Source organism: Chanos chanos, chromosome 9 (assembly GCF_902362185.1).
Source record: "Chanos chanos chromosome 9, fChaCha1.1, whole genome shotgun sequence".
Taxonomy (NCBI): Eukaryota; Metazoa; Chordata; class Actinopteri; order Gonorynchiformes; family Chanidae; genus Chanos; species Chanos chanos.
Genome location: NC_044503.1, coordinates 24,913,878 through 24,934,835, shown reverse-complemented (window position 1 = coordinate 24,934,835; position 20,958 = coordinate 24,913,878). Strand labels below are relative to the sequence as shown.

The 20,958-nt window shown below is 44.8% G+C and overlaps 1 protein-coding gene across 1 annotated transcript in view; it reads right to left on the bottom strand.

The window, feature by feature from the left end:
- The window catches only part of cdk14 (cyclin dependent kinase 14), a 112,050-nt gene that overhangs the window by 41,626 nt on the left and 49,466 nt on the right, over positions 1-20,958 (bottom strand). The window contains exons 8-10 of the mRNA XM_030784084.1: positions 18,619-18,742; positions 11,987-12,107; positions 9,445-9,538 (exon numbers count right to left, since the gene is read on the bottom strand). Of these exons, the coding sequence (XP_030639944.1) occupies positions 9,445-9,538; positions 11,987-12,107; positions 18,619-18,742 (339 nt within the window). The remainder of the gene's footprint in view (positions 1-9,444; positions 9,539-11,986; positions 12,108-18,618; positions 18,743-20,958) is intronic.

Below are 20,958 nucleotides of genomic sequence, written 5' to 3'. Positions count from 1 at the left end.
ACACACACACACACACACACACATATAGCTTAAGGAAGGAACTGTGCAGAAGTAGCCAAAAATGCACTGTGCATGTGATTATTTGCATTAACACACACACTCACACACACCTCTCTGTCTCTGACTGACAGAAAGTGTCTTGGTCCTGAGAGGACTTGTCCCGTGTCAGTAGTGTCTGCACAGTGCTCTGGGCTTTGACAGCAATCACGCACAGTCAGTGTGTGTTACAGTCACCACCTCACTGACTGACACACACACACACACACAGACACACACACACAGATCTGTGGGCTGTCACTGGTCCACTCGGGTCTATCTGAGCTGGGCTTCTCGACAGAGCATCCGCCACCCAGCCCCACTCTTACTACACAGCTTCATATTTCTCCATCTCTTTATTTCCGGAACATTCTCTCATCACTTTCTACACACAATCTATGACTTCTGCTTGCTCACTTAATGCCACACTCAACAGAAATAACTGTGGAGCTGGCTTTTCTGTTTAACAGATCTACAGACTCCGCCCCCAAAGTGTACCGATCTGTTATGCAAACCCAAATCCACTGTTACGACCATGTCCGTTAAGAGTACTACACACACACTGCACTGTGTCATTCATTCAGCTTTTTATTACATATTATGACCCATGCTTCTCCTCCAAAATATACTCATATTATAGTACTAGTTCCTTTGCATATAATGATTAAGAATGCCTTTATCCATAATGTTAGACATACTGTCCTGACCGTACAGTGTTTTTTAATAGTAATTACAAAACCATATACTCTCTGTGATTGATTCACATCCATAGGTGATTTCTTTTCTGTTACCTAATGTTAATATGAAAACTCGTATCTAAGATGACTCATATCTAAAACTAATATCGGAGATGATGACTGGCTGAGGCAGTGAGTAAAGTCTCTGATAAGCCGCCACGTTACTGAGTGGGTCAATTTCAGATTCAGTCCCGTCTGTTCAGTCGTCTGTGTTTCTGCCAGAGCAGTTTGGCCTGTTTTTAATGGCAGCGAGATTAGAAATAGCCTGAAACAGTGGTCTTTTGTCTCAGAGCTGGCCTCGTTTTGATAGGCCATTTCTGTGTGTGATTAGCAATCCACTCCAATCTCTCTCTCTCTCTCTCTCTCTCTCTCTCACAAAACACACACACAGACACACACACACACTCAGTGAAACTGTGTCTAACAGTCTATGACCCTGTGAAGTTCCAAGCACCTGGGGCTTTCAAACAGAGAATGTCGACCGCAATATCATATCACTCTCTTTCCTCCTCTCCCTTCTCTCTCTCTCTCTCTCTCTGTAGCTCTAATAGAGTTCACCATCTCCCTCATGTCGACTGGCATAAGACAGACTCTCTCCAATCAGCTCTCACTGGGGAACAAAAGCAATTTGGAGTGAGATTTGTCTCCTTTATTGAACACACATTAAGGTGAGAGGCTGAGCCCTCTGGCCTGGAGACAGCTGAATGAATGGGGGAACAGTCGGTCACCTTGATAGAAGAGCCGAAAAGATGGCGCTGACGTGTTGACCCCTTCCTCGTGTTCTGTTTCCTAACTCTGCCTCGTTTTTTTAATGCCACACCACGGGGGCGCGCCCCAAAAACGGAACCCAGAAGTGATGGGCCCTGTGTGATGTTCACCGAAAGAACTGACTGCCCCCCACTCCTCCACGCAGCCCTTGGTTAAAACGTTATCTCACTAACTGTCAGGGGAAACACAGTTTTGAATAGACCATGGTCAAACTAGGAAAATAATGAGTTTTTTTTTTTTTTTTTCTCTTGGCAATATTGTGCTTTGTCTCTACTTAGACATTGACGCAATATTAAGGCCAGCTGTGGCCTTGTATTAATTCTGGATTTCAGTTCTGTTGGGTTGCAGTTCTGCGTCCTGTTAGTTTGTAATTTGGCATTCCAATTCGTTCAAACTATTTAATTTTTTCGTTAGAGTTGAAGCTTCAACCCCAAAAAACCACCTCATGGAGGCATATTACCTTGGTGCTATTTGGAATTTTAACATTAATCTGAGCAAAACTCCACACTGTTAGAAGTCTGTGTTACGATTCCACTCATAATTTAAAAGATGCTATTGTCATTAATTTAAAAAGAAAACATAATCACCCCCAAATCAAAGGAGTTTCTCATTATGGTAGCATAGTAGTATGGTAGCATAGCGGCGTATCGTTCAATCCCAGGTAATGAACACAAAAAACTTCACAGTGAGTTCTTCTGCTGTTTGTACAGACACTGATGGATGTGTGTACGTGCCACTCGGCAGAGAGAGAGAGAGCGAGAGAGAGAGAGAGATGGAGAGAGAGAGAGAGAGAGAGAGCAAAAGAGAGCATGAATTATTGAACGGAGAGGTGCTTAGAATGCTCTTTGAAGAGAGAAGGATGAACAGGGTTGAAAGTCACAGTGTGTGTGTGTGTGTGTGAAGCGGAGGGAGAGGGTGGCCAAACACAGGGAGTCCTGACACATTCTCAGTGGAGATCAAGGCTTGCTGTTTAGTGCCCTTCTGCTCTCCGCCCCTGACAGTCAAAAAACTCAAACGCACGGACTAACATGAAAGACTGAAAGGGCAAACTGCACAACGAACGTGTGTGTGTGCGTGTATGTACAGTTATAAGCATGTGAATTACAATTAGCCCCCCCCTAATAAAAGGCTACGCTAAGAATGTTTGTGTGTCTCCAGCTCTATGTGTAGGTATTGGCAGACAAACACTGTTCTGCTGTATACAACATCCTGTGGAGCACAGCAGTACAGTGTAAGTACATGTAAAATGAAAAGCTTTAAGTTTTAAAACCCTCAACACCACACAATATAGTTAATATGCGTTAGCTTGGTGCTAACGTGAATAAGACATAGCTTTTGATCCATATACAGTAGGGAACAATTTGGGGAAAATATTGAATTGCGATTTGTCTGACAGATATTGTGATTTCAATTTGATTTGCGATATACTGTTTTAAAGTCAAGCTTCAGTTCAATGTTCTCTGTGTAACAAATTTAAAACATGCGATGGAGCATTACCACAAAGAGATACCATCAAAACATTAACTGCTCTATATTCTAATGCTAATAACTTAAACTTAAATGCTGATAACTTAAAAATGATAACTTAAAGATATGGAACTGCTTCCAACATGTATTTATTACATTTTTTAATTGGCATAGAACATAGAACAATCGAACATGTTAGGGATAATGTATAGTCCGCTGGTCATTATCGGAAAATAAATCCCAACAGGACGAACAGGACCCCCCTTATTATATGGTTACTTGCCAAAATGATAAAATAAACTCCACACAGAGTTTCATTTTAATGATTTTATTGCCGTTTTGTGGCTTTGGCTGAGAAAAATAGTCCTTCTAGCAAATAGAACATAAGTTGCAAGTGTTGCATAGCAACATGTTAGGCTACTTGCAGACTAACTTCTTGCAGATAGGCTGTTTATTGCCATTACGATAAGTGAACGGACCACTTGCAGGAATGATATAAAGATGTGAATCAGAAGCACAAAACCTGTTGTCAATGGCACCGGTCATTCGTTTTTTTCAGCTATCATTATCAAGAAATATCGGACCTCCGAACACTGGGATGGCCCATTCAATTCAATGGAACTTTCTGCAGCATTCTGAGGAACCGTAGGTCAGACGCGCCCCATAACGTACATCCTAAATCGCAGCTTGTGCAATTTGCTAATCGCATTCTTTCAAATCGTGATTTCGATTTGAAATCAATTAATCGTTCCGCCCTAATATCCAGTGACTTCACTGCTGTGTCATGTAAACGGGGGGCTCTGGACATTGACAGCTGAGATGTATATGTATCGTATCAACCAGGCCTGGAATTCCATCAAACCCCCTCTCTCCTAATCTGGGTGTCCTCCTTGGGGAGGATGGTGAAACCCAGCCTGGGCATTCCACTGGAGGGAAAGGTCATGAGACCCAGCTTTACGTCCACATATACACCCCCGGAGCAGCCCAAACAAGGACCACCCAGACACGCTAATTAGTCTCCCCCTCCCCGACCCCCGGACGGCTCGGCCCGGTGTCCGCGCGCCGTTTTTATCCCCCGTAGATGAAAAGACGGATGGCGTGTAGTGAGATGTCTGGACATCCACGCCATGAAGAGGTTAAGCGGTGTCACCCGTGCCCCCCAGCAGAAAGGGGGGGAGGGGTGCACAGTGCTGCAAAAAAAGGGGCTTTTGTCTGCGTTTGCTGGGGTGGGGGGTGTGGCTCACAGAGACCCCAGTGAAGTGGATGTTCGTGTGGCTTGGACTCTGAGGATAAGTAGAAGTATGTGGAATAAGCCCTTACAGATCTCCGCTCCCTCTCTCTCTCTCTCTCTCTTTCTCTCTCTCTCTCTCTTTCTCCCACTGGGCAGTCCGCTCAGGCTATTTCTGCTTCGACTTACTTGCTTATTCCTACATCCCACGGTAAGTATATTTAATACCGGGCTCATATCTTTTCTCGCCAGCTGGATGTGGAGATAAGTACCTAGCTTAGTTATAATAGAGCCGTCTGTCTCTTTGGTCACACTTCCATTCCTTTCTGTCTGACTGTGTGACAGAGGAATATGCTCAGAGTGAATGTGTCAATCAAACCGCTTCAGCCAATCAGAGACAAACTAGTCCTGTCTACTTTTAGAACTCTGGGTTCTGGTGAGGGCGGTCAGCTTTGTGCAGAATGAGTGTGTGTGTGTGTGTTTATGATCCTGAATGAAAATGACTTTTGTATACATTGTGCTGCAGCTTGGAGGGTATCCAATTCTTTTCCAATGGAGTTTAATTTAAAGTGAAAACATGTTGCACACAAAGGTGCATGTACACACGCACACACACACACACACACGCTCACACACATACACGCTCACAAACACACACACACACACACACACACACACACACACACCAACGTGCAAGCTATTTCCTGTAGATAGAGCTGTCCATACTCATATAGTCTGAACAGGGCTAGTAATCTTCCCTTGGCTGACAGGGAGTGTAACAGATTCACTCTTTTCTGCCCAGTTCAATACATCACAAATGAACGCAGAAGAAAAAGAAAAAAAAAACATTTAAAAACCACACCAGTGGTGCACACAGCTCTTCTAACCAAACCTCACTGCAAGACTCAACAGATTTGCAGAAAAGCACAAAATCATACAGACTGTGCATTTCTGTGTTATTTTCTGCTGCTCTTGACAAACACTTCAGGAATTTCTTAAGGTGAATTTCAATGTGAACACCTCTGTTTGATTCATCTTCCTCACCCCCCCCCCCCCCTCACTCTCTCTCTCTATCTCACACACTCACACATAGACACACAGGCGTGAATGGAGACCAGCAGGTTACCCAGTGTGTGTTCAGTCATTAGCTGTGTGTGTGTGGGGGTAGAAGGTGATTAACCTTGACAATCAAGGAGTTCTGGAAGAGCAAACTACAGCTTTGCCTCCAACTGAAAAAACAAAAAAATAAAAAAAACACTCCCACAAAAAAAAAAAAGAAAGAAAAAGAGACCTGGAAAAAAGGTGACTGACGTGAAGACTTGACATCACTTCAACTTAAAATAAAACCCGTCTGGCCTCGAAATACCAACACCACTCTTCCCTTTTCAAACTGGATACTGACGAAAGGTCAGGTATTGACGGATTTTCTTTTATTTCCAAAAACATCGAAAAAAAAATTCAGCTTGGCCTTTGGAATGAGAGTAATTAGGTATAATCTATCGACAGCGGCGCCCTCCAAGCCGCTCGGGCCGAAAGCTCACAGCATCTGCTCCAGACTCCACCACTGACAGTGAGGTCACTCAGGAGACGTGGTTAAAAAAAAAAAAAAAAGGGAAAAATCAGCTGGATCAGGGAATGAAAATGTCAGGGTCGGAATGCCGGAGGATACGCCTGGAAAACAGGAGCTGTTACTGGAGCCTAATGCGCAAGCTGTCACACGTCCTGCAGATTTCCATATTAATCAAGCTCTCTGCCGCTTCCTGACAGAGGAGGAGAAATGCACACGCACACATAAACAGGGCCGGCAGGACGTGACGGGAGACAGAAACATGACTGGGCCCAATTTAGGAGATCAGCAGTTTGGCTTCAGAAAGAGGATTTCTGCTCAAGGTCTTCACTGCTAACTCAAAATGTGTCATAATTAAGCCTATAGGTTTGACTTACATATGTGTGTTTAATGTAACAAAGCATAATCTACACATGCAAAACAGAGACAATCTGTACTCTGTCTATGGAGTGAAATGTTATAGAGAACAGTATTAACATATTCTACGACATAACTGCTTATGCATAACAAAGAGACAATGAAGTGATCGTTAATATACACTATGGAGAGTATATATAGTATAGAGTTTCCCAGATCTACAGACAACCTGCAGAACCATTTGGGTTACAGAATATAGAGGCAATCTATACACAATCTGCAGAATGATATGTAATATAGAGATAAAATACATAGCCATCTGTAATATAAAATGCAGAGACATTTGAGACTACTGGCGTCATCTATAGCATAAAATAGCGGTTCTCAATCCAGTTCCTGAGGGACCCCTGCTCTGCACAGTTTCCATCTTTCCCTGTTCCACCTGCCTGGCTGAACTAATCGGTGGCACTTTTGATTGGCTGAGCACACCTGATTTAATCAAGAGCATGTTAATCACATTAATCAAGTGTGTTTGGAGCAAAGATAGATTGAAGATATGCAGAGCAGGGGTCCCCCCCAGGAGCAGGATTGAAAACCAGTGGCATAAAAGTTGGAGACAAATCTATAATGTTCTATAGTATAAAATACAGAGACAATCTGTAGTCTATAGAAAAATCTGTATACAGTATTAAGATGTCCTATAGTCATCTATGGTATTATATACAGTCAATCAACAGTCATCTATAGTGTAATGTACACAGTCAATCTATAGCCATCCACAGTGTAAAAGGCAGTGACTGATCTCTAGTCATCTATAATATAAAATACAGACATTAATCTATGGAGTCATCTCTAGTATAACATACAGAGATTAATCTACAGAACGATCTGTTATGCACAACACAGAGATTAAGCCTGCGCAAGAATGTTGTTTTTGGCAACTAAAATGTTTTTGGAAACTTGTAATGTGATGGAATCTGAAGAGGAGACACAAAGTCTTGCTTGATAAGAAAATCTACGACTTGTAAATCTTAGATTTTATAAACGGTGTTTTTGAATACGTAACTCTTTTTATATTAAATCAAAAGCTGAGACAAAACAAAAGAAAAAGAAAGCCAATCTCCTCATCTGATCCAAATCTCTACCTTGGGTGACAGACTAAGGTAGTTACAGTGGTGGAGGTTTTTTTGATTTTTATCTCCCAGACTCAACCAGAGAACCAGCCCCTCCCTCACCTCTCTGAACCTCATACACTCACCACTCAGAGAACCAGCCCCTCCCATCACCTCTCTGAACCTCATACACTCACCACTCAGAGAACCAGCCCCTCCCTCACCTGTCTGAACCTCATACACTCACCACTCAGAGAACCAGCCCCTCCCATCACCTCTCTGAACCTCATACACTCACCACTCAGAGAACCAGCCCCTCCCATCACCTCTCTGAACCTCATACACTCACCACTCAGAGAACCAGCCCCTCCCATCACCTCTCTGAACCTCATACAGTCACCACCCAGAGAACCAGCCCCTCCCTCACCTGTCTGAACCTCATACACTCACCACTCAGAGAACCAGCCCCTCCCATCACCTCTCTGAACCTCATACACTCACCACCCAGAGAACCAGCCCCTCCCTTCACCTCTGAACCTCATACAGTCACCACTCAGAGAACGAGCCCCTCCCATCACCTCTCTGAACCTCATACACTCACTACTCAGAGAACCAGCCCCTCCCATCACCTCTCTGAACCTCATACAGTCACCACTCAGAGAACCAGCCCCTCCTATCACCTCTCTGAACCTCATACAGTCACCACTCAGAGAACCAGCCCCTCCCATCACCTCTCTGAACCTCATACAGTCACCACCCAGAGGCAGCTGTGGGGCGTCGCCCTCCCCACCCGAGGACTGGCAGCCTGTTGATGATGAAGGGTACAGATGAGGCCTTTCTCAAGCCTGGCTTTGGGCCATCTTAGTTGCCTCCCCCCTCCCACCTCCCCCCTGCCTCCCAGTTTCTCTGCTCCCCTCAGTTCGTTGTTTTTTTTGTTTTTTTTTTGAGAGGAGTGTAGTGGGCGAGGGATTATCTCCTTGTTCGTCACTCACTCTCCCGATTTAGTCTTCTGTGGTAGCTGAGGGGGTCGATCGATAAAGCCCCCCCCTCCCCCAAAAAAAGGCTCTCTCATCTCCTTCCTGCACAGTCCTTCCTTTAGTAAACATGTTTATCCGCTACCCTACGCACCCTCTAGGCTTTCTAATCTTTCTCTCTCTCTCTTTTTCTCCTGATCCCACAAATCGCGACCCCACCCCCTCGTCAATTCATCTCTGTAATTGTCTCTATGAATTATTAACCAGCGTGAGAGGGAAGAATATGAATTCATCGTGTCTGCCCATTACCACTCCAGTCCAATTATCAGAGAAAGGGGCATTATGGGAAAAGACAAGCCAGCGGTGATTATGGGATTCATGGGGCGACAGGACACACAGTCCTGTTTAAATATTTACAGCTGCCCAAAAGTTCTTGTCCCTGCAGACGTATACACACACGTATATATAGATGAATTCAGGCACGGCAGGTTTTGTCCATTGTTAAAAGAGAGAGCCTGTTTCAGATATAAATTACATGCTCCTTTTGAATTAGAACAGAGGGAGGGAGAGAGATTGTTACTGGGCCTTAAGGAGGCCACTAAGACCCAGGTTACCAAAGGTAATTTCGAGGAGTCACTCCTCCTCTTGGAGTAATCTATCACGCCTCTTCAGATTTATCATAATTTCACTCCAAATGCTAGTTGTTCTTTTGTTTGTCACTAGATGATTCCTAGTGATTTCCTTTTAGGTTGCAAATACTTACCCGGCAACCTTCCCCACCTCATTGGCTGATACTTAATTGCATCATCAGTATTTTGCATCATGTTTACACATCCTCAGATTTATCACACTGTTACTCTAAATACCATTAGCTCCATTGTTTGTCATTTGCTGAGAGTATGTGAGCTTTTCTTCTCAGGTTGCAAATGCTTTACTTGCATACTTCTCTTTATCCCATTGGCTGATTCTTAATCGCATCATCAGTAGTTTGCATAATGTTTACAGCTTCCTCGTCTGACCAGGCCTCTACTTTTTTTTTTTTTTTTCATCTCTCCTTGCTGGCTTCTACTGAAAATAGACTTTTGATAGCTTCTCCACCAAAGCTCCTTTTGGTGTAAATACAGGGTTAGACTGTGTATGTGTAGGACAGAGAGAGAGAGAGAGAGAGAGAGAGAGAGAGAGAGCAGAAAACACTGACCAGGAATATCCTCTCCAGCTGATCCTGAATGTCCTTCATTCCGGGGAACGCCGCTACGCCCTGGATCATCTCCACAAAGATACATCCGACACCCCTGTGGAGAAGACGGATACATTCATCATGTAAGAGCAAAAAGGTCTCACTTTCTCTCTCTCCCTCATTCTCTCTCTCCTCTTTTTAGACAGGAAATCAAGCGCTTTTGTCTTTGTAAAATCTTACTTTTCTTCCCTAGAACTCTTTTATGACATCATAAAATGGGCGGTACTTTCTACGAACGAAGTTGCAAAATTTTGTAAGGTGATGTGAATGTGAGGTGTGAGTTTTATAAGAAGCTTTCTCTCGCTTTTCTCGTTGTTCCTTTCTGAAACCTAGGCCTGGTGTGGGTGGATCAGGGGAAAGGAGAAGCGGCGTTGACAGTTGGAAGGGGGGGGGGGGGGGGTGTGGATTGAAGGAAAGGCTGTCGGAGGGAGATGGCCAAACACGGCTGTGCTCTGGTGTGTTTAAACCGGTGTCAGGGTCCATTTGTCAAGCGCCTATTGTTTTTCTGACACGCTGGCGTTCTGGCCCGGTGAACAGTCAGTGGGCCCAGCCTGGCTTTCCACGGGTCACAGGCTCTCTCTGGCCATGGAGCTAATAGAGACGGAGAGAGGCTTCTGCACCACAGCTACACACACACACACACACACACACACACACACACACGAGAGCCTACTATCATACCAGGAACGCACCATCCATCACCATGAAACGTGCATAGCTGGTCCAGTAGCTCTTTGTTTCCATAGTTAGCCCACAGTGAATCGTGACCAAGCTCTGTAAATATTCTGTATCACTGGACAGTGGCTATCAAAATGGGTGTGTGTGTGTGTGTGTGTGTTGGGGGGGGTTGGGGTGGGGGTCAAAGTGACCATTAGTGTGTGAGTGAGATTTCTCCATTTCACAGTGTTCACGCTCTGTTACTGTATGCTCCTGGTTTGAGTTAGAAGACTGACAGGTGGGTGATAAGATGTCAGCTTTGGTGGTGAGAGAAAAAGAAAAAAGGAAAAAACAGAAAAAGTGGGGGGGGGGGGGGGGGGGGGGCGCTGTCCAGTCAAGCTTGTACTAAACTCAGCGCTAATCCAAATCCTGCTGGATGACTGATACATTACTGTGGGCTGATATATGCTATCTCTGTGACATTCTGTACAATGTGAGTACTCTGTGGATGGACCCCCCCCCCCCCCCCTCCGTTGCTTAAGCTCTCACTCTGACACTGTCAGCGGTGTAGAAAAGGCCCCTCCAGCATTGCCCACCTGCTCCCTCCATCCAAAACTCTCTATCTATCCACCTCGCTCTCTCTCTCTCTCTCTCTCTCTCTCTCTACCCCTGCTGCTCTTTAATTGCCCACAGTGGGATACAGCTGGGGTCCTCAATGCCGGCGTCCCTACGGAGTGCCTGTCCACAGATCGACGTGGTCACGCCTCATTTCCCAAACCGGACAGCGTCTCTGGACGTCACCCAGGACTGTCAAAACTATTTTATCTTCATTCTTGCGAAACGTTTTTTTTTTTTTTTTTTAAGAAAGCACTGAGATCTCCTCTGGCCAGCTGAGGCAATTGCAGAATATATAAAGACATGCTAGTATGTTACATGGAAGGCAAAAATTCCATAGTGATATTACAACAGTACTACGTCCACTACATTTTTTTTTTTGAGTTTTACATGTAGAGTTTTACATAGAATTTTTATATAATGATTTAATAATTTTGACAATAACATAATTCCCCAAGACATATCCTGTATTACTTTATACTGTACAGAAATAGCGAGATGACGTGTTTGTTTTTGCTGTATTATTTGTTGGATTATTTCTTACTGGTTAAGAACAGAGTGGAGAAAATGGTCCGTGCCCTTGTGCACTTGTTATTTGAGGGGTGTACGCCGTCAAAAATGTGTGATATTATTGTGACATTTGAGTGACATTCTGACTGTCTCCTGAGAGAAAGAACGAGCGAGAGAGAGCAACGGGAGAGAAGGTGAGAGGTCGAGGAGCTATACTGGATCTCTGCTGACCAGTTTACACACACATACACACACACCCACATAACCACACACACACACACATACACACACTGAGCCGTGTTTGTTTGCCTCTGATTCTAATTGTCAATCCGTGCAGGGTCTGTCTTTCTGTCACTCAATCAAACCACTCAGTGTTCTCTGTTGGTTATCAACATTTACCGGCCCAGAAAAACACACAGAGAGAATGACATAGAAATATACTGTGTGTGTGTGTGTGTGATTGTGCACATGTGTGTATGTGTGTGGGGGCCTTGTACAAAGGGATGAGCAAGAGAGTCCTCTGTATGTGTGTGCGTTTGTGTGTGTTATGGTGAAAAAACAGACATGCAATTATCCTACAAATATGGAGCGAGAGAGAGAGAGAGAGAGAGAGAGAGAGAGGTGGAGGGAGAAAAAGACAAAGATGTTAAGATGCATTCTCTCCTTTCAGGGGGGTGTGGCGGAGGAGACAGTGAGTAGGGGTGACGGAGGGAGTGCTCACCACATGTCCAGACAGGTGGAGTAGTCGGTGGAGCCCAGCAGCACGTCTGGAGGACGGTACCAGAGAGTCACTACCTCATTAGAGTATGTGTGACTGGGGACAGACTTGGCCCGCGCCAGACCTGCAGGAAAACACACACACACACACACACAGACATCAGATATTTCATTTTTTATTGTATTTCAGTATTGTAAATCTTTCTGTTAGGCTCTGTTTCTCAAAACTCTAGAGGAAGGGTAAAACAAAGAGAAAAGAGAAATAGTATTTTTCTTCCTGCAGCTAGCTCCTGAACTCTTAGCACGACAGTGATGGCTAACTGTTCGCTCTCATGGAAGAACAGATGGTATGGCACAAAAAGAGCAACGTTATATGAAACAACTTCAAACGGGGGTAAATGTCACCTCATACAGTGAAACATCAGTCAAAGTTCTTCAGAGAAGAGCCGACGGTCGATAGCTATTGAAACAACCCCTCCCCCCGCATGCCCCTATGAGATCTGTGTTCAAGCACCATCAAAAAAAAAAAAAAGGAGATAACAACATTAGCCTCGACATCCTGGATGGTTTGGTGTACGGCTAATTAACCCATTTCATTTAAGTAAGAGCTGGTTTCCTGCCATAGGGGTGGGGACACCTCCGGTGCACTCAGAAGAGAGAGAGAGAAAGAGAGAGAGAGAGAGAGAGACAGAGTCAGAGGGAGAGAGAGAAGGTGGTATTTAAAGTTGTCCTGACAGGCCAGAAATAGAGAAAGTGAAATTTTCTCTCACACCACGCTTCCCTTCCCCGGCTGTAATTTGCAGTCAATAATCTAGCATTGGAAACAAAGGGTTGTGTCAGTGAGGAGGAGAGAGCTGGTTCTCGGCTGGACGCGCTGGAAGGGGGTGGGATAGGGTAGAAGGGTGGCTATCATTTTCTCAGCAAGGCAGTGGGAGGTTAACACACAGGCTAGAGCAACCAGGCACTTTAATCATCGTTTAAGAAGCGTGTGAGTAATATGCTGCCCTTCTGATAATGTGGAACCATACTCTGGGACTAATTGATGAGATGGAGCTGGAGTGTGTGCGTGTGTGTATGTGTGTGTGTGTGTGAGCTGTGAGGCTGAGGTCAGGGATGACAGTGGAAGTGGAGGCGGATTTGAAGGGTAAGGGGTTGGGAGGGGAGTAGGGGGTGTTTTTGGGAGGAGGTATTGCACCCCTCACAGAGCCTGGTAGGCAGAGCATCCTGACAGCACAGGTTTTCTCTCTCTCTATCTCTCTTTCTCTCTCTCTCTATCTCTCCTTCTCTCTCTCTCTCTCTCGTGCCACCCTTCACACTGGGGCAGTTGCTATGGAAACGCAGCAGGTGGAGACCTGACCGGGGGATTGTGAAAGAGGCGAACAAACAGAAAGAGCAGGCGGAGCCGACATTACACAGTAACCCCCCCCGCCAAATAAAACCCCAAATCAAAAAGAAGCAAACAAACAAACACCAAAAAAACCCCACTAAAGCGTTTTCGATTGGTGTTCAAAGGCTAACCGTGGGCATAAGAGAGAGAGAGTAAACTTTTGAGTGTGATTGGGGGGGGGGGTGTGTTCAAAGCGACCCATCGCCCACCTGCCCAGGCACTGCTCTAGCTCCCCAAACACAACTAACCTGAAGTGTGAAGGTCACAGAGGGTTCTGTCTGAATTATACATCACACATTTACCCCAGAGCAACACCGGGCACTGAACACAGCTCCAGGTATGGAGCGCGAGAGAGAGAGAGAGAGAGAGAGAGAGAGAAAGAGAGAGAGAGAGAGAGAGAGAGAAACTAAACGGTCTACTGAGCGATTGAGAACATGTCAGAGACTCATCCTAAGGACCGTAACAAAGCACACGCATGACTTTTTTCTTCCTCTTTTTCCTCTTCCTCAACAGTTGTGAGGGTCATAGGTCCCAAACAGCTTGGCCATTTTTCATGAAAATTGTGACAACTCAGCAAAATGTGACAATTCAGGAAAATATAATCCATAAAGTCTAAATCCACTGAACAGTTTATACGAACACAAAGAGCCTCCAGCAAAATCCAGCATTCAAAAGCAATCTTGTCCTTAAACCACTGAGGCTGTCCACATTCCAGTCGCTAAACGCAAACTCGAAGCCTCAGCTCTTTCAGCTGTGTCCAAAGAAAGTTGTCGCCCCAAAACAACAAACAAATCAGCACGAGCATAATGAAATCATAGGAAATTTTTTAAAACTTTCACCAAAAAAAAAAAAAAAAATCACGTGGAACTAAGAGCGATCAGAACTTTAAACCTTGACCCCAACAGACTTTTGATTCATTTAAACTGTTAAACATCAAATGAACTGTCACAAAGCTTGTTCATCATCTCTGACAAATGTGATGAAAATATGATATCAGTGTGACGATAAAAAAAGGGTGATAAAACACTATTTAATATCCTTGTGTATCACAAATTAAACTTAAAAATTACACACATTCACAGGGCTTTGGGATGGTAATAAGAGAGAGAGAAGAATAGACAGGTAATTTATAGTGGATCTGATAAGCATCTGCTGCAGTGACTGGGCCAGTTTAGCACCAGTCACTGAATATTGCTGTTGCTTTTTTTTTTTTTCTCATGTGCCAAACAGATTAAGGGTTTTATTGAGCTTCACTTATCAAAATGTTAATGAAAGATGCAGTTCTAAATGAATGAGCTGTCATCGGAGACAAGTCGGAACGCGTGGATTTCTAATAAAGCAAACAGGAAGGTGTGTGTGTGTGTGTTTATGCGTTTGTGTGTGCGCGTACGCGAATGAGTGTCTGTATGTGTGTGTGTGTGTGTGGTTGGTCTGTGGCTGGTGTATGTGTGTGTGTGCGTGTGTGTGGCTGGTGTGTATTAGTGTGTTGTGTGTATGTGTGTGTGCGTGTGTGGTTGGTGTATTTGTGTGTGTGTTTGTGTGGTTGGTGTGTGTGTGTGCACGAATGAGTGTCAGTGTGTGTGTGTGTGTGTGTGTGTGTGAGAGAGACCACACATGTGGTCTTTACGGCATCATCTCTCTGATAAACTGACACCTCTCAGCGTCGATAACACAGCACATTACTGGATGTTCTTATATAGTTAAACACATCAGTTAGCATTAACTAAATTAAAAATATATTCGATGCTACACCAACAGCCCAAACGATCATCATACAAAAGCTCATGACACGCGCCCTCACAAACTGTCAGCTACGCTCACCAACGCTAATCAGTATGTCCCTTCATCAATACGCTCTCAAAAACAATCCAATTTCCACTGGTTCTACCCACTCTGATTTTCATCCGCCCAAATACCAATCTGCTTATTTCACTACATTCACAGTCGCTTTCGATTCATTTACACAAATGTGATCCATGGCAATATTGCTGGCAAAGACTCGCCGCTCCTGAGCTAGCATATTCTGTGTTAATGTTGTGTTAGCGCCAGGGAGGGTTTCTGACTCTCCTGAGCCGACTCTCTTGTTGCTCATGCAACAAGATGCCATGTAACAGAAAGAGAACATTTTACCAGGGTCTCTAGAGGAGGTGTGTGTCTGTCTGTGTATGTGTGTATATATATATATATATATATATATATATATATATATATGTGTGTGTGTGTGTGTATGAGGGAGAGAGAGAGAGAGAGAGAGAGAGAGAGAGAGAGAGCATTCTACTACACATCAACCCAGTCTATGATTAATCTCTAGAGGGTCACTAAAGACCATCTGCTCTCCCTATCTGAACCTAATGCTCCATCATTCCGCCTCTCTCTCTCTCTCTCTCTCTTTAACGGCCACACGTAACAGCACACGAGGGAACGCCTGTGAAGCTCTGCAGCAGATTCCTCTGCTGTTCTGCATGGATTCCCACTCTAGCGCTGAAAACGCCACAATCGGTTTCAACCACTGCTCAAACAGCTGCTAAAGTACTCAAACGCACAGCCTTGTGCACTAACAGATTCCTAAAGAGAAACTTTTTTTTTTCTTTCTTCCTTTCTTTTTTTTTTTAAACCCAGATCTTCTTCTGGGCTCTCAAACGGCCCGATACCAGTTTAAGGGCTTTTTCTAAACAACATTATCCATGCTAATGCACCGTGGCCTCTCTACAGTACCATGCAGAACCCTACAGTGGAGACTTAGCTGAATAAGCTGTATGTTAAATAAACTCCTCATACCCATGCATCAAAGCATTGATAAACGCATTACAGGACCAATCATGAATAATTAATAAGGTGATAAACGAATGACTTAGCCCTCGCTCATGAATAATTCATGAGCACTGAATAAAGGTAAAGGCCTTACTGTCCTCAGACCGCTGGTGTTACGACACGGCATGTTAGACGATTACAAGGGTACCCGTGACGTGATGGAAAAGGACGAAATTGACAGATAAATAAATAAATAAACTGACGCTTTAGATATACCCGCAGCTAGGATTGAGTGTACAGGGCTTTACATATGCCTCTTTCAATAAGTCCCACACATACACGCACACACACAACTGATACAGTGTTTGGAGGGTGTTCTGTAAAGCAGGCGTGAATGGGAGAAATCCAGAGAGAGCGAGAACGAAAGAAAGAGAGAGAGAGAGAGAGAGAGAGAGAGAGAGAGAGAATAAGAGAGACGGTGGTTCATAACATAGTCTTCTTAGCTTACTGTCCGCTTGGGAGATCAAGGAGGACAAGAGCTCTGTTAAACACACACAGGAGAGCGGTGCTTAACAAAGGCTCTGGCTGAGAGCAGGCAGCTAGTCCGCTCCCTACTCCTCTGCCCACAACAATAGAGCACAATTAAGAAAGATGAAGTTTAACCACAGCCCATTCATCCAGACAGGATTACAGACAGCAACATCAGAGCTCAGAGACAGAGAGAGAGAGAGAGAGACAGAGAGAGAGAGAGAGAGAGAGAGAGAGAGATATTCACAGCTCACTGACTGCCACCTAAGAGTGCCTCTGAGATATCACATTCAGAGCACATCTCTCTCTCTCTCTCTCTCTCTCTGTCTTTTGCGTACTCTTTTAGCCCCTTCAGTAAGAGGCCACTGTTATGGAAATGCACAGAGAGGGATTTGCATAAATGACGCACACAAACACACACACACACACACACACACACACACACACACTCACACGTCTCTCTCATAAGTGTCCTCGTCCCTTTCCTTCTCAGTAATTAATCCTCATTATGGAAAAATATCAAATCAAATGACTAATAAGGATAAGACCGTCTTGTGGAGGTCTGTTGAAGCCCTGCCCCCCTGCTGTGACACATAAGTGTCTGTAAAGAGGCCGCTGAGGACAAGGGGTCTGGTCGCTGGATGTGTGTCTGTCCAGACCCGCCCAAGTGAGACCATATGCTCCGCACCCTTGGCCCAAACGGCTCGGAGCAGCTGTTCCAGGCCAGACGGACTCAGTGGGGCTGGGACGGGGAAAAAAAGAGAGAGACTGGCAGAGCTTTGCCTGTGTGCATATGTGTGTGTCGTCTGAACAATATTTGGAATTACTCTGAACATAACAGACTGGAAGAAGTCTGTCTCCCACTGATAATTCTAAGGCAGTCTTTCTTTTTTTCTTTTAGATATGAGGTGCTTGTTTCGTGGTTAATAGTATTTATGCATACAGAGAGAGAAAGAGAGAGAGAGAGAAAGAAAGAGAGAGGGAGAGAGAGAGAGAGATGGGGAATCGTGACCCTGGAGTAGCTCCAGAGACTGAACAGGCCAGGAGCAGTGTGTGAGGCTCCTCGGCTCCTCTGTGCCGCTGAGAGGGATTTGCCTTTTCTTTCCACCTCCCCGCACACCTCTCCTCCTCCACCTCCTACCTCTCTCTCCCTCTCTCCAAACTCATCAGGTTCAGCTGTCAAGGCTTTTAGTATTCCTCCGGCGGAGGCCTGAGCCACGGGGACTGATCCCACACACACACACACACACACACACACACACACACACACACACACACACACACACACACACACAGAGAAACTGCCTAAAGCCAGACCAGCAGACCCTCATTCGTTCCTCTCACTTTTCATTTTCACATTAAAACAGGTTCCCTGGGCTACAGCTAGCAATAATATGTATGTGTGTGTGTGTGTGTGTGTGTGTGTGTGCCCATGAGTGTGTGTAAGTTAACAGAATTACATATGGGTGAGACTGTCAGTCATAGGTCAGCCTTACTTGATTGGAAGCTGTCTGAGTGTGTGTGTGTGTGTTATTTTCCCATTGTTTGCCTGTAAGTGAGGGGTCATTGTGCTGATTTATGTAGTAGGTGTTGTGTGGTAGGCATGCATGCCCACTCTTCTCTCCATGCTCTCTCTCTCTCTCTCTCTCTCTCCCTTTCACTGAGGGATGCTGTTCTCTGTTAGAGCTCTGGTCTGTTCTGCCTCTCAGTGCCAAGTTAAAATGGGAGTCCTGGATACCAGTCAGTCAATTGAACTGGGTTTATAGACTCAGGCGAGATAAAAAGGGACCTGGCCATATGGTACAGCTTCAGGAGTTAAACACACACACACTCACACACACACAGACAGACACACACACACACACACGCATGCACTCTCACACACACACACATGGACATGCAGACTATCACAGATACACACACACACACACACACACAGACAGACAGACACACAAACACAAATAGCTTACCGAAGTCAGCGAGTTTGAGCTCCCCTGTGTCACTGATGAGAAGGTTCTGAGGTTTGAGATCCCGATGAAGGATGTACCTCTGATGTATATAGGACAGACCTCGTAACAGCTGGAACAGGAATAACTGTGGGAACAAAGATACCTCTTATTGATCCACATCTATCAATAATATACCCTCAACACACACACACACACACACACACACACACACACACACATATACGCACACAAGCATGCACAGCCCTATAACCCTGTTTCACTACTCGCACTAGCAGATCCATCAGCTTTGCCTGCCTTACCATTTAGCACAGTTTATACACAAATCAATATCATTTTGGACTGGACCCACTGAGCTGGACTGGGTTTTATCAGTTCAATACACTAAAGGGTGTTGTGTGTATTCTGTTTATCTAACATGCGGCTATCCATCCGAGGAAGATATTAATGTCTTCATTTCAAAACCCCAAAAACCAATAGTAACATAACCCCCCCCCCCAGCTATTCTCTTTCACTCTCCCACGTACAAACACACACACACACACGCACACACACACACACACACACACACACACAATCTCCCACATCAACATTGACCACTGGTCACGAGCTCTGTGATTATTGTCTTTGTTTTGGGGCACTGCAGAGGGAACAGACAGATAACCAGCATCCAGCCCCTCATCTGATATCCTAATCAATGACAAACACCGTCTGCTCTGACAGAACCACGACAAAAGCCGATCGATACGCCAAAGCATTCAGCCTGCCCAAAACGGCCGCCTCCAGTCGTCTTTTTATAGCCTCTGCACGAGATAAGGAAGGAAGGAAATAAATAAATAAATAAATAAATAAATAAATAAATAAATAAGAGAAAACAAAGCCCGCTTTATTCCTTCCCTTGGAAGCAAGAAAAAAAAAAACCTGCTCCTGAATCCCATTTCTCTCCTGGCTGAAAACTATCAAGGTCTCAGCCAATTAGGCTGAGCGGAATACCGTGGAGTCCAATCAGAGATCAGAGCTTCTTGGCATCTGGAGTCACTAAGGTCAAACTGGGAGCATTTCTCAGTCTGGCTGGCAAACTGCTAACAACGACAACAATAACAACAACAACAACAGCATCAGCAAGTGAAATTAACATGAGAAATGTGTGTTTAATCATGCATTGCAATATGCACTCATCAAAAACCCCTTTCTCCTCCCTCCTCACAGAACGTATGAAAACGTATGAACTTTAGACACCCTGTTTTCATTTCCGTTTGTGTTTTTCCTTTTCTGCTCTTCAATTCAATGCACACTATCAAGAGCTGGATTAGAGGAACACTCCTATTGTTGGCTTCAATCAAATCACCCTGCACCCTGCTCATTAGCATAATATTCCATCTACATTGGATTATGGGGACAGCAAAGGCATTCAGAGAGAGAGAGAGAGAAGAGAGAGAGAGAGAGAGAGGGAGAGAGAGAGAGAGAGAGCAATACTAACAAAACAACCAAATGACAGTCATGACAATTGAGAGCATTCTGTTAGTTTTTCCAAATCACTCTGAGCTTAGAGAAGGGCTGGCGTAACCAAACGATCCACGGCAGCAACACAAACAGCCTCATAAACATCAACTGGAGATGTTTCTTTTGTCGGCGAATGGTCCCAGAGAGGATGCGAACTCGTCTGAGTGTGGCGTAAATGAAGACAGTGGGCAAGAGGACAGATATGACATCTGCTCAGAGACTGGCCATCCCAAACATAATGAGGGATGCAGAGTCGTCCATCTGCCTTTAGGTGGTGAGGGAAACCCACACACAAAGACAGGCCCTGCCTAATTAAGAGCCAGACAGCAAAGTGAGAAAGAGAGACAGAGAGAGAGAGAGTGGAAGAGTGGCAGAGACAGGCATAAAGACAAATGGAAAGAACAAGAAGAGATGAAGCAACCAAGACGAGGAGAGAGAGACAGAAAGAAAGAAAGAAAGAAAGAAAGAAAGAAAGAAAGAAAGAAAGAAAGAAAGAAAGAAAGGAGATAAGAGATAAAGAGCCGCAGAGCTGCAGATCGGGGCCGGGGGGGTGGGGGGGTGCAGGGTAGTCGAAGTCGGGGAGGGGGGTTTTGCCATCCGGGGCAAAGTCAATAGCCGCACCCTAAGAATATCGACAGAACCGCTGCTCCAGCGAATTCCTCCCCACATCCACCTTGCCGCTGAGAGAGGAATTAGAAGAGCGGCTGAGAAAGAGGAATTAAGAGATAGAGCTTTTTTTTTTTTTCCTTTTTATTTCCACAGCCAAAGGGAGACAGAAACCAGTTTTATTTGAGTCTTCAAATAATGATCCATTCTACAAATCCAAACTTGAGGCTGGCC